The sequence below is a fragment of the Carassius auratus genome, chromosome 25, assembly GCF_003368295.1.
Source record: "Carassius auratus strain Wakin chromosome 25, ASM336829v1, whole genome shotgun sequence".
NCBI classification, from domain to species: Eukaryota; Metazoa; Chordata; class Actinopteri; order Cypriniformes; family Cyprinidae; genus Carassius; species Carassius auratus.
Window position 1 is genome coordinate 19,580,177 of NC_039267.1, and position 15,117 is coordinate 19,595,293.

General features: G+C 38.4%; 1 gene segment (V, D, J or C); it reads left to right on the plus strand.

Annotated features, from left to right (window-relative positions):
• Nucleotides 1–4,049: 4,049 nt before the first annotated feature.
• On the plus strand, nt 4,050–4,744 carry LOC113043905 (immunoglobulin kappa variable 1D-13-like). The segment is given in 2 exon segments: nt 4,050–4,303; nt 4,419–4,744. Coding segments are annotated over 2 exon segments (375 nt in total).
• Nucleotides 4,745–15,117: the final 10,373 nt, after the last annotated feature.

The window sequence follows — 15,117 nt, forward strand, 5'->3', positions numbered from 1 at the left end:
ACACAACAAAACACAGCTCTTTCTAGAGCTCGCTCTACCTAGAGCGTCCTTAAAGGCCCACTTATTCTGTCTGCTTATCCGTTTATCACTGCCCTTTCCTAGGTCACAGCTATCCAATAAACATAGACCATTGCATACAATGTCTTTTTGCCTACACCCTTTTTGTTTTAAATCTAGGTTACCTTACAAGGCTTTCCTTTCAATAAACCAAATATGTGCATGCGGTTATTTCTTCTGGAGTGAAACCCCTTTTTCAATTTGGATATCCTATTTTTTCTAAATTTGGAAGAGTAGATTTTAAGTGTCCTTACCACTCAGAACTGACCTCAACCAACACAAACGAATTTTATAAGCAAAAATGCTTACCTTGTTTTATGGTGGCCACCCGGTTGTGTTGATCATCGGTCAGCTCAAAAGCGGCTGTCCACTCTGCCACTCTTGTCCAGTCCCATCTGGGGTGCCAAATCTGTGGTGTATTTCGCCGGTTCTCAGAAGAATCACACTCAGTCAGGGGTTTCTCACCGAAGAAAAGACTTTATTTTAAACAAAACAAAGTCGAGAGGACGTTGCAAGGAACTCTCCCGTGCGTTATTTGGTTTTTCCTTATATACATCATACATGGGGCGGTCCCACATAGACATGTCTCCTTTTAGACCATCATAAATCACAAGGGGAGGGGAGGCCTTTAAGGTATGTCTGACCATATGCTTATCTCTGTGCATTCCAGGGCCTAGGCAACTTGTCTATTAGATTTTAGGCCTGTAAGAGTTTAATAGAATAATAACTTTAAAACAAAAATGGCTAGATTCACATTGATTATATACTTGATTAATTGAAACTTTACTAATAAAAATCTTCCACAATACATAAAGCTGTTCAGAAGATTATTGGTAAATCTTTTGCTTTATCCCAAAGTATCTATCTCTTGAACTGTAAAGCTGAATTACATCTCAACCACGATCAAGAATGTGTGTTACATTTTTGTACCTTTTGACAAGAAAATTTATACTTTTGTTGTGGTCCACTCGTCATGTCCATTCCGTCAATATGTGGTTGAGTCAAGTTGCCACATATCTACCTTTAGAAAAACAAACCTGTGATTTACACCAGAAGTCTAATGACTTTTGGTGTGTTTGGTAACCTCTTTGGAATTTCCTTGGGAAAGTATGTTGATTTTCTTTATTTCTTGATTTCTGTTTGGACTGGTGCTATTGCCCTTCATTCAACCCTTGAACTATCATTGTATAACTATATGATGGACTGTATGATGGATGACTGTGTATACTGCTATGGGACACCTGTACCATGGTTTTGTTACTGTATAAATATAAACAAAGATTATTTGTACACTGGCATATAATTTTACTTAAGTAAAATGCACTTAATTTAGATCCCCCCCATGACACAAGACTAAGTATCTTATATAATTTTCTTATATAGAAACTCAATCTTTATTTTATATATATATATTTTTTATATTTGGACTTGAGGGAAAGAAGAAGACAAAAAAACTACTTAGTAAGAAGAGCTTTTTTCCAGCGTGCATTAATGAAAGGGGGAGGAGATTGAAAGAAACTCTGGGTTTACCAAAGAAAACCTGTTCCTGACCAGGTTAGGTTCATAGAGTAAGTTACTATGATAACTGACTTACCCTGCTTTCTCGGGTTTGACAAACCTCCCATTCTGAAACAAAAAACCTAGAGTTTCCCTTATTTCAGGGTTAACATACTCAGAGTTTTCACTTAACCTCCTCTGTGAAACGGACCCCTGCTCTCCAGGCCTATGAGTGCTTATTGTGCTTGTTGTTTGTTGAATTGATGGTTTACTAATAATCAGTTAAGCTTGTGGGTAAGGTAGGGTGGAGCATACTTGTTTAGGCATACCTGTTTTTTGTATTATCCTGTTTAGAGGTTAATTGGGGAGTAAAGGAAGATCTAGGATTTTCTTCGTTTGGGCCCTCCTCCTGAGGTAATGTTTCTTTGTTTGTATTTATTGTTATTTTTGTATTAACATTATCTTTATCACATCCTACCAAAAGTTTTTCTACTATTATTAGCCGCATTTCCACTGTCGGGCCAGTGTGAGCCAGGGCTTAAAATGGGCCGGGTGGGGCTCATAGCCCCGGGCCAGTAGTACCGAGGCCGGAAAAGCGCAGGGTTTCCACAGTCAGGGCCTGAAGGGGGCGTTGGCCCCCAGGAAGCCCCGGCGAGGCACGATCAAGCCCCAGAAGTGACAGTGGAAATGCGACTCGCCCTGGCACGCACTAGCACACCCGGTTTAAGCTCAACAGTGGAACATGTTGTACACTACTGTAAGTATGTCCAAAAAAGCACAATTTAAATATATGTCCTTTTCACATGGGCTGCTTGACTAAAGCAGAAGTGAAACTGGTGTGTTTCAGTCCAGATCATGTAACCAATCAAACAGTGACTCTGGGAGTGTGAGCTGAAAATCTCATTTGCATTGTCAGGGTGGAGTGTTTGTGATCCTCTCAGAATAGAGCAGCTCTGTCTCCAGAGACCATGTTCAAACCCCAAGAGCTTTATTTGACTAGATTTACTGCTACTGATCGAGCTTCTGAAAAACACCTGGACAAACACTACATGCATCTTCATCTGTTAGTTGAATGATGTTGTCAGACACAAATGGAGTTTGTTGAGAAGCTTTATTGAATGTTGCAGCAAACACAGCAGATTGAAAGATCAGCCAGTGCTTTGACACTAGAGCTCTCTTTCAGTAATGAGTTGTAAATGACTACAGCTGCAGCACTAGACTCATGTGAATCCTGCCTGACACAGGACACTCAGATACGCTCATCTTCAGGAGAGAGCAGCGCTCACTGGAGAAACATCAGCACTGCGAGCGACTAACAGCGACTCTTGTGGAACGAGGCCTCATGAGGAGCTCCATCATGTGTTACTCTGCAGACGTACTGCTCTCCCGCTTCCCAGCGTGCTTTGCTGAGGGTCAGGACACGACTGCGGCTGTAGCGGCCGTCCTGCTCGCTCGCTGCGCTGGTCACAACCCCCTCGGTGACCTCTGAGCCGTCCAGCTCACCAGCGCCCCCTGTGGAGAGTAAGAGCTGAGCAGGCAGAGCAGTGCGGCTGAGTCTCCAGAGATCTGCAGAGAAGAGGGCGGCAGCAGAGACACTGAGGGCTTCACTGTGGGACCAGCTGCAGGAGACAAACACAACACATTCACAAACACAGAGAAAACACACTTTCAGCAGCAGACATGAGGAGTGCAGTCAAAATCACTACAATCTCATCATTCATGATATTCAATATCGCTACAGCTGATATATATGCAATATACAAACTACACAATCACTATATTAATTTCTGTGTAACCTCATAAATGAAATCTATCATGTTAAAAGTTATCAGTGAAAACAGAAATATATAATATATTTAAGTAGAGATAATCTCTCATATTTCTTATGTGCATTTTTCAATTAAACATTTAGTATGTATTTTGGGGTGTTTTACAATAATTATTTAATAATTATTATTTTCATTATCATTTAAAGAGTTTATTTTTCTCACTTACAATAGACATGATTGAGTTAGATTTTTATGGTACTCTATCCACTTTTTTAACAAGTAAGCTGTGCAAGACTTACTGGTTCATTATCCTCTGGAGGGAAACAATGAGAAGAATAACAAGTGTTTAAACGATAAAACTGTTTGCAATACAAACCATTGTGTTCATAATTAAGAGACTGTAATACAATAACATAATATGGTAAGACAAATCAATTTGCAATATCAAGCATCATTTTTTTTTTTTTTTTCACAGCTAAAACTAGCTGGAAGCAGATGACACTGGAATCCAGACATTACATTTACAAATGGCTGCACCTGCTTTTACGGTAAAAATAAGACATCTCTCATAATTATTTTTTTTTTTTTGCTACGTGCTGACTAACACTTTTTTAAGGAAATGTATTTGATGAACTCCTTTACTATCAGATGCTTTCACTTATTAGACAAATTAATCATGCATGAATAGATTATATGAGTTTGTTATGAGTTTGTTATTTCTAGAGTGTTATTTCTAAGTGTTGCATCTACACTGATATCATATATATGTACATTAGCAGCACTAGCAGTTGTGAATCCTGCCCACTTCTTTGCATGGTCAGCACATGCTTCAGTGCTCTGAGAGTGTTTATAGAGCTGTGAGTTTAACACTTCATGACTGAGAGCAGAACAGAACACAATCTTCATCATCACACAAGACACAACAACAACAATGAACAACATCATCATCCTCATCTGGACCAGTGGGGTTTTTATTCATGGTAGAATTATCATTTGTGACAGTAATATTATGCTGTTGCTGTTTTATAGCATTTTAATATGATATGCCTATATTATGCTATAAGTGAAATTTACATGTTTATTGTTTTTATTCAGAATCCAGAGGAATCACTTTGACTCAGCCTAAAGTTAAGACTGTCCAGCTCGGTCAAACAGCTACAATAGAGTGTAATCTGGATGTAGGACTAACCTCTAATGATTTGGCCTGGTATCAGCAGAAACCTGGAGAAACTCCTAAACTCCTCATTCATGACATAAACAGCCTCCAGTCAGGAACTCCATCTAGATTTAGTGGCAGTGGATCTGACTATGGAAGTGATTTCTCTCTGACCATCAGTGGAGTCCAGACTGAAGATACAGGAGATTATTACTGTCAGAGTTTACACTATCCAGTCAACAGTCAATATGTGTTCACACAGTGATAAAGAGTCGTACAAAAACCTCCGTCAGTCAGAGTCACAGTGACTGCACTGATACAGCTGAGAGACACTGCAGCTGCTGATGGAGGATGAGATTAAACACATTTTCTTTATTTATTATTTACTTGATGTGAAAGTTAAAGTTCATGATGTGTCATAATAGGGTCTTCAAATCAGTCCATGGAAAGTATGGACCATGTAATGGCACACTTGAGGAGATACAGTATGTAACAAACAGCAGTTTCATGATAATACAATATAAAATTAATTCTCATTATTATGATATGGTTTGACATTTGCCAATAAGTCAAAACATGCAATGATAATATTACAATTTGGTTTCTTCATAGTCATTTGCCATATCGCAAGGTGACACTACTCAAATACATTTTTCTTCTGGTATGTGGTATTTTTGAAGTCAAGCTCACAAACCACATGAAAACAAATGCTTCACATAATGTCTATTTGACGCAATGTAGGACTGAAAAGGGTTCCTTCTGACACTATTTGCGGTTTTCTCGATGTACCTGTACATTGATGGAGTAAGAGGCTCTTTGAGGATTTTCCAACACAACTGACTCATTTCAGAGAATAAAGAGTCAAACAGTCAAACTCATATTTGAGTGATTGTGTTCCTCTCAGAATAGAGCAGCTCCATCAGCAGATGTTCAGCGTCCTCACAGGAGCTTCATGATACAGCTGTGTAAAAGCACACATGCACTCTTTTCTGCTGTTGTTGGTGAAAGCAGAGCAGATGTCAGATGAGAGAGAGTAAAGCTCAGTGTGGAGAATGATTGGAGTCTCTCATGTGCTGTTGGTCTCGATGTGAGACATCAGTGAGAATGCAGAGGAGAGAGTGAGTGGATCTGCTCTGAACAATGATCTCTCCTCACTTCTCCTTTTTTTTTTTTTTTTTTTTTAACAACTGTTTATTGAAATTTCTTCTGTGAACAATAGTATAAAACAGAAAGCAACTGTACAACCCACCCCAACCCATCCCACCCCCTGGTAAACTAAAGAGTAGAGAAGATAAATATTTATATTTAAAGGGGGGGTGAAATGCTATTTCATGCATACTGAGTTTTTTACACTGTTAAAGAGTTGGATTCCCATGCTAAACATGGACAAAGTTTCAAAAATTAAGTTGTACGTTTGAAGGAGAATTTTTGTTCCCAAAATACTCCTTCCGGTTTGTCACAAGTTTCGGAAAGTTTTTTTCGAGTATGGCTCTGTGTGACGTTAGATGGAGCGGAATTTCCTTATATGGGTCCTAAGGGCGCGTCTGCCGGAAGAGCGCGCGCTCCCGTATAGCGAGGCTGAGCAGCACAGACATTTCACTGATCAGAGCGATTCACTGATCAGAGCGAGAGCGTCGCGAAAAGTCACAAAAGAAGTGTGTTTTTGGTTGCCAGGGCAAGACAACCCTGCACAGATTATCAAAAAAAAAACTGCATTAAGGGACCAGTGGATGGAGTTTATTTTTACAGAGCATCAACGGAGTTGTGCAAGTGTTTTTGTTTGTTCCCTGCATTTCGAAGATGCTTGTTCACAAGGCCAAGTTTGACGACGGATTTGCGTATCGTTTATTTCTTAAGGATGATGCAATCCCAAGGAAAAAGGGTCACGATCGTGTGTTGGAACTGCAGGCGGTGAGTAAAACTGCTTAAAATATCTCTGCCTCCTTGTTAGTGCGTCCCCTCCCATGCCAGAGACCCAGGTTCGAGCCCCGCTCGGAGCGAGTCGTGGCTGCTGCTGCTTTCATTCAGTTTCAGCCTCTGGATCTGATTCTGGATCATAAATAAACGGCTGAATCTGACTGTAAGCCATGGTTTGTTTTGGATGATGGGTTTTCCCTCACGGTAATGTCACAGCTTCCACATGCTCTCAACGCAAAAGCCTATTCGCGCTCGTGATTCTGTAGCTCCGCCCACACGCCACGCCTCCAGCCGGTCGTGTTTTTCCAGGAAAAATCGGTAAAGACTATCTTTCTCTTATGAATATAATAAAACTAAAGACTTTTTGGATTTATGAAGGATGCAGTACTACTCTATAGGTACTCAAGATTAACAGGATATTGAGTGAAAACGAGCATTTCACCCCCCCCTTTAAGAAAAGATGAAACAACATTAAAAGATGAATGCCATAAATTAACAGTTTTCACATTAGATCCATGTATACGAGAAGTTGAGAGTTCCATCGAGATGCTGTCTAACAAATATACCACCCAGGTTCGTCTGTCTATTGTGTGAGGAGGATTCCTACGATTGACTAGCAACTTTTTCGCTGCAGTGAGAGCAGCTAACAGTAAACATCTTTGTTGGACGGACTAGGTGAGGTCATGGTGAAAAGTAATTCATGAAAAAATGGTGTGGAGTCAAACATATCTCAGTACACAACAAATAAGAAAGGTCCCGTGAGAGCTGAGACCAAAAAAGAAAAAAATTCAAAAATGTGCCTAAAGATCCTTGCGAACAGAGATTGCACTTAGGACAGATTCATATGAAAATGTTTCATTGGAGTTAATTAAACCCTATGCAACAATTTCTAATGAATCATTTGGTGGTTTGGGTTTTTAGAAGACAGTTTAAACTTTTCCATATCTGATCCGAAAATAAAACATGCACATCCTCATTAAGATCCTTAGCCCAAACATTTGTAATAGATAAAGATTTGTATGAATGTTCATGAAAAAAAAAAATAAGATAGATGACTGAAACAGAGGAGGGAGATTAGTTTGCGCAAAGGGTGAATAGGCAGAGGGCAGAGGGAAAAGACTTGAGCATACAGTCTAAAATTAGGGAAAGAAAGACCTCCACGTAATACTTATAAGAGATATAGATCTTTCCAGAAGAAATGAAACTGTATCGAACCAAGCTGTACTGTACTTTATCAAAAAAAAAAAAATAATCTATATATACACATATAATTTGTGATAAAATATGAATGCAAACATTTTCGGTATTTCAGTTTGTGCAGTTTATGTTTATCAAAAAGTATTACAGTTTTGTTCCAGCTGCTTACACACATTTTCAAAACATTCAAAACATCAAAAACATTAGCAAACATGCCAAAACCTCACACACACACAAAACGTGTTTTACTCACACCCAACGATTCACAAACAAACTCAGTGTGGTTTGCAAATACAGTATTGTTCAAAATAATAGCAGTACAATGTGACTAACCAGAATAATCAAGGTTTTTCGTATATTTTTTTATTGCTACGTGGCAAACAAGTTACCAGTAGGTTCAGTAGATTCTCAGAAAACAAATGAGACCCAGCATTCATGATATGCACGCTCTTAAGGCTGTGCAATTGGGCAATTACTTGAATTAGTTGAAAGGGGTGTGTTAAAAAAAATAGCAGTGTGGCATTCAATCACTGAGGTCATCAATTTTGTGAAGAAACAGGTGTGAATCAGGTGGCCCCTATTTAAGGATGAAGCCAACACTTGTTGAACATGCATTTGAAAGCTGAGGAAAATGGGTCGTTCAAGACATTGTTCAGAAGAACAGCGTACTTTGATTAAAAAGTTGATTAGAGAGGGGAAAACCTATAAAGAGGTGCAAAAAATGATAGGCTGTTCAGCTAAAATGATCTCCAATGCCTTAAAATGGAGAGCAAAACCAGAGAGACGTGGAAGAAAACGGAAGACAACCATCAAAATGGATTGAAGAATAACCAGAATGGCAAAGGCTCAGCCAATGATCACCTCCAGGATGATCAAAGACAGTCTGGAGTTACCTGTAAGTACTGTGACCGTTAGAAGACGTCTGTGTGAAGCTAATCTATTTTCAAGAATCCCCCGCAAAGTCCCTCTGTTAAAAAAAAGGCATGTGCAGAAGAGGTTACAATTTGCCAAAGAACACATCAACTGGCCTAAAGAGAAATGGAGGAACATTTTGTGGACTGATGAGAGTAAAATTGTTCTTTTTGGGTCCAAGGGCCACAGGCAGTTTGTGAGACGACCCCCAAACTCTGAATTCAAGCCACAGTACACAGTGAAGACAGTGAAGCATGGAGGTGCAAGCATCATGATATGGGCATGTTTCTCCTACTATGGTGTTGGGCCTATTTATCGCATACCAGGGATCATGGATCAGTTTGCATATGTTAAAATACTTGAAGAGGTCATGTTGCCCTATGCTGAAGAGGACATGCCCTTGAAATGGTTGTTTCAACAAGACAATGACCCAAAACACACTAGTAAACGGGCAAAGTCTTGGTTCCAAACCAACAAAATTAATGTTATGGAGTGGCCAGCCCAATCTCCAGACCTTAATCCAATTGAGAACTTGTGGGGTGATATCAAAAATGCTGTTTCTGAAGCAAAACCAAGAAATGTGAATGAATTGTGGAATGTTGTTAAAGAATCATGGAGTGGAATAACAGCTGAGAGGTGCCACAAGTTGGTTGACTCCATGCCACCCAGATGTCAAGCAGTTTTAAAAAACTGTGGTCATACAACTAAATATTAGTTTAGTGATTCACAGGATTGCTAAATCCCAGAAAAAAAAAATGTTTGTACAAAATAGTTTTGAGTTTGTACAGTCAAAGGTAGACACTGCTATTTTTTTGAACACACCCCTTTCAACTAATTGCCCAATTGCACAGCCTTAAGAGCGTGCATATCATGAATGCTGGGTCTTGTTTGTTTTCTGACAATCTACTGAACCTACTGGTAACTTGTTTGCCACGTAGCAATAAAAAATATACTAAAAACCTTGATTATTCTGGTTAGTCACATTGTACTGCTATTATTTTGAACAATACTGTACAAAACATCACTCACAATCTAATCCAATTTGTTTTGCAAATAAAAAAATAACTATCAAACAAATACAGTACGTTTTACATATACAAAGAAACATATGTTGTTCTATAACTTGGATATACCTTTCAGCATTGATGGTGCCTTTCCAGATGTAAGCTGCCCATGCCACACGCACTCATGCAACCCCATAGCATCAGAGATGCAGGCTTCTGAACTGAGAGCTGATAACAACTTGGGTTGTCCTTGTCCTCTTTAGTCCGGATGACATGGCATCCCAGTTTTCCCAAAAGAACTTCAAATTTTGATTCTTCTGACCACAGAACAGTTTTCCACTGTTTTGCCACAGTCCATTTTAAATATCCCTTCTTGACTCTTCTATTCCAAAGAATCAGTTTTTCTTGAATCCCTCAATTTTGTCTGAAACCAAAAACACTGTGCTGTTTCTGCCTTGCATTGATTGATGCACTCAGCTGATTTAACTGATCAAATACATCAGATAAGTAGACCAGTTATGCACAAAATTGATCATTAGTGTGATGTTCAGCCACAGGGGATCATTGCTCTTCTAGAAATTTGTGCACTTCTTTTCTCAGTTCAAAAAGACGATTAAGGACACATCATCTAGAAAGCCACCGTATTTCACTGTGGTACAAGAGCTGCACATGATCAGCATCAAGTCGTTCATACAGAGCTGCAAAACACCTTGAGTTGAGTGCATTTTTCTTAATATAGTTCACAGTTTTCACAACAATGTTAATGGGCTCATGCAGTTCTGATTTTTTGAAAGACTTCCCTGTGTCCACTTCACTTCTATTGCTCGCTCTTGGATTTGTTTAACGATACCGTGATATTTTACCGTCATAGCAGCCGTGCCATTTGTGAAAATACCTGAGCAGGATTTCCAATTAATACCTTTTTCAGTGAAGCAGAACCTGATTTTACAAAGTTGGAACAACATTCCCTGGAACAACATTGTGATTAACCAATTAGATTTGAAGAACCAGTTTATAGATTTTGTTAAGTTTACACTTAAAATCACTGTTTAGTGCTTGTACATGAGTGTAACTGAAATAAGTCGAACCAGACAAATTAAAGAGTCTATCAAAGCTGTGTTTGGAACACGAGGCGAATTCCTCAGGAAGTCATAAAACATTCTGTGCCACAAGTCTCCAGGAAGATAACCAACCAGCTTGTTTACAAAACAGCTTTCAACATTAACACCACTAGAACAATTATTGACAATTTTAATTCACAGAAGAGATTGTCAAATTTGTTGTTCATAATTGAAATGCAACGCTGGACATCACATGGAAACCCATGAGTTAAACACTTCCATTGACTTCCCGCCACCTAGCAGAACCTGAAATTCCTAAGGGGGGAGGGGCCTCTGTCTTCACAGAACATCCCTATGTCAGAGAATGACAAAGAAACTATCTTTTGTACATATATATGGACCAAAATGAACCCCAAAATGACTTCTAAATGAATATCATTCCATCGCTTAACTCCATATTCATTTATATGTAACCCACACATTTGACTATCATGTTATAATCACTTATTGTGTATGTATTTTGATAACTATGGGAACTTAAGGGTACATAGTCATGCCTAGTATCTATCTAATTGAATCTGCTTGCTTGATATTGTCCTGACAATAAATTATTGGTCAAATCTATCATATTCGGTTAGACCCTGCAAGAGTGGGAATATTCGGACCACATGCTTGGTAAGATAAACATATGATTTATGATACCCCTGAGCCAAGATAATATCTGATTGGTCAAGACAACATTTGAGGTGTGGCCAACAGGCCAGTTTAAATACTCAGGACACCATAAAATCTTTGCTTTTAGTCTCTAGCTATGCTGCTGCTATTAGTCATGTCTGCTTTTAGTTGTTAGCTTTGCTTCTGCTACTAGTCATGCCTGCTCTTAGCTTTTAGCTTGTAGCTTTGCCACCTAGCTTTGGCTTTTAGCCATGCTGTTTGTTATCACTGTTCTTTAAGCGTGGTTCCAGCATGCAACTTAGCCACGATGAGAAGGAACACCACCTTGTCTCGTCAAACTTTATTTCTTTTCTTTTCCGTTTGAGAGTTTCGTGTTCTGAGTTAAGTTTTGTAACGTCGACCTCGTCTGCGCGTTCAACTTCAACCAGCCACACAATTCCATCTTCAGCCACCGCCCCACCACGGGCCTTCCCAAGACGTCACTTCAGCGCCTACTGAACTTCCAGCCAATCAGTGACATTGGGATACCCCCTTTCAACGGGGCTCCCTTTTCACAGGAGACGCAAGTAACCTCCAGACTGTGACCTTTACTGGTGTATCTAATATTATTTTATACTCATTCAGGAACTCAATGCGAGGGCTAATTACGTGATTGATGGTTGTTCATGTTTATGCAATTTAACGTATTGCTGTAAACTTGGGATTCCATATTTCCATTCTCTTAAACTCATTTTTCCCTAACTTTCGATCTTCCTGCAACTTGTGTGAATGTGTGAGTGCGTGCGTTTATGTGTTAGATTAATTTATATGTCTTAATCTAATAAAGCCTTATTCATATTGAAAAGAGAGTCTTAAACTGCCGATCTTGTTACTGTGCTAATTGATAGTGTTTTCACTATAGTTTGGAAATTAATATCCACACAGATTTGATGTAAAACGGCTCGTTCAGTGAATCGCAGGGCGTCTCAGTGATCAGCCGTGAAACAGTGATTCTGTTCAAATTCCCTTAAATCTTAAATGATTCCCTTTGAGCTAAATTGACCTGTTTCCGTTACATCAGTGTCATTCGTCTATCATTACCTCTGATTTTAGGGATGACTCATGGTTAAGGCTAGGTTTAGGTGTAGGGATATGGTCAATAATACATTTTTGGAGTAAAATGTTGTTGAACACATCTAACTCAGCAATATCAGGACGTGCTTCAGTGGAGTAATCATCAAGGCAGTGCATGAAATTATCTGCCGCTGTTCTCGTTGGAAACTCTTTGCAAAACAGCAGATTTTCACAAAGATTACAGTCCATGAAATATCAGACAGAAACTAACAGTAACAGTGCGTTGCTTATGTCCGTTGATTTGTCCAGTTGAATGACAAAATAAAGGCTTGCCTTTATTCATTCCATAAGTTGGCATTCAATGTCATCACTTATGTCAACAATTCGTCTAGCCACGGTGTCATCAGAAAGTGGTATCTACTGAATTTCAGCACAATCACACACACAACACTGATCGACACAAACACACACACACACACACACAACACTGATTAACACAATCACACACACACAACACTGATTAACACAATCACACACACACAACACTGATCAACAAAAACACACACACGCAATCACACACACAACACTGATCAACACAATCACACACACAACACTGATCAACACAATCACACACACAACACTGATCGTCACAACACACACACACACACACACACACAACACTGATCCACGCAATCACACACACAACACTGATCGACACATACACACACACAACACTGTTCCACACAATCACACACACAACACTGATCGACACAAACACACAGACAACACTGATCGACACAATCACACACACAACACTGATCGACACAATCACACACACGACACTGATCAACACAATCACACACACAACACTGATCAACACAATCACACACAACACTGATCGACACAATCACACACACAACACTGATCAACACAATCACACACACAACACTAATAACACAATCAACACACAACACTGATCGACACAATCACACACAACACTGATCGACACAATCACACACACAACACTGATCGACACAATCACACACACAACACTGATCAACACAATCACACACACAACACGGATCGTCACAACACACACACACACACACACACACACACAACACTGATCCACGCAATCACACACACAACACTGATCGACACATACACGCACACAACACTGATCGACACAAACACACAGACAACACTGATCGACACAATCACACACAACACTGATCGACACAATCACACACAACACTGATCAACACAATCACACACACCACTGATCAATGAACAAACACTAATACAGTTTTTTTTCCGTTGCTTGAACACTATAGACCCAGAAGAAGACATTGCTTGCGATTTATAGATCTTGTAAGTTATCTTTAAAAATAGCATCATGAAATAATCAAACAGAAACCTTAGTTAAAGGTTAAAACACTAAAAACAATATATACTACATTTTTTAAGGTAAGTATTTGCAAACAATATATTTTAGCTACATTAAAATGAAAATGTTGATAGTTAAGTAAAAAAAAAAAAAATTATTAACTAAATTTGTGTATTTAAATGTAGCTAAAATAAATTGATTGAAATTACTCATCTTAAAAAAAAGTTAATTCAATGATTTTTTTTGTATAATTACTAGTGAAGTTACTAGTTAATATATTATTAATCACTTCTAAATCACTGAAATATCAACATTGTACTTTTATCTCACAGAGTTCAAATACTCCATGTGTGTCAGAAGACATCTGTCTAACTCTCACCAGTCGCCCTTACACTGCAGTACACACTACAAAGTGTTCAAAACCTGTTGTGTAAACGCATGAATACATCATTTACAACACTTTCTGCATTCTTTAATCTAGTGTAAACTAGACATTTACATTTACAAACATTTACATCAGTTGTAAATGTTTTACAAACCTGCCGGTTACAGGTTGTGTGTGTGTGTGTGTACACACTGGGGTGAAAGATTTAAAAATGATGAGTAGTTTACACTTTCACAATAAAAAAATGAAACAATATTTTAGATTAAATATTTTTTATAAATAATATTTATTGTCAATAATAATTTTGTTGTTTCAATTTTTAAAATTCTTTTTTTTTTTTTAATCTAAATTGCAAGAATTAAAAAGACAGACTTAACGAGGACAAGTTTAGTTCCTCCACCGAATGTGTACCACAGTGATACAATCCTATGAAACACTCGTACAAAAACCTCTATTCCACTCGAGTGAACACACACTCCAGCAGAGAGAGAAACACTTCAACACACTGACAGTAGAAACACCTCAGCTGTTGGTGACACGCAGTCATTTAGTTAAAAAAAAAAAATATTTAAAAAAAAGTAAGAATAAAGCTTTCAAATAAAATATCTTCAAAATGTTCTTATGTAACACTTTTTCAAGATACAGTATATATTTAATGACCTAATGACCTTTGACCTCTTTTATCATGGATGAGGTTGTGTTTCTCTTAATGTTTCTATTCTTCATCTGCAGCTCAATCACTGTGAATCCACTTTACATTTGAAACCCCGGCCCTGGATTCAACAACAGTTACTAAAAATAATGACGTACTTTATTTTAAGATCTATTTTAACTACAAAAAAAGAAAACTCTCAATTCCCTGCTTATTAATAGTTAGTAATACATAAAGTATTCTCATAGCTTCATAATATTATGGTTGAACCCTGATGTCACATGGATTATGTTACCGATCTCCTTGCTATGTTTCTGGACGTTGATCGTGTTTATTCTATTTCTGTCTATGGAGGATCAGAGAGTTCAGATTTCTTCAATAATATCTTAATTTGT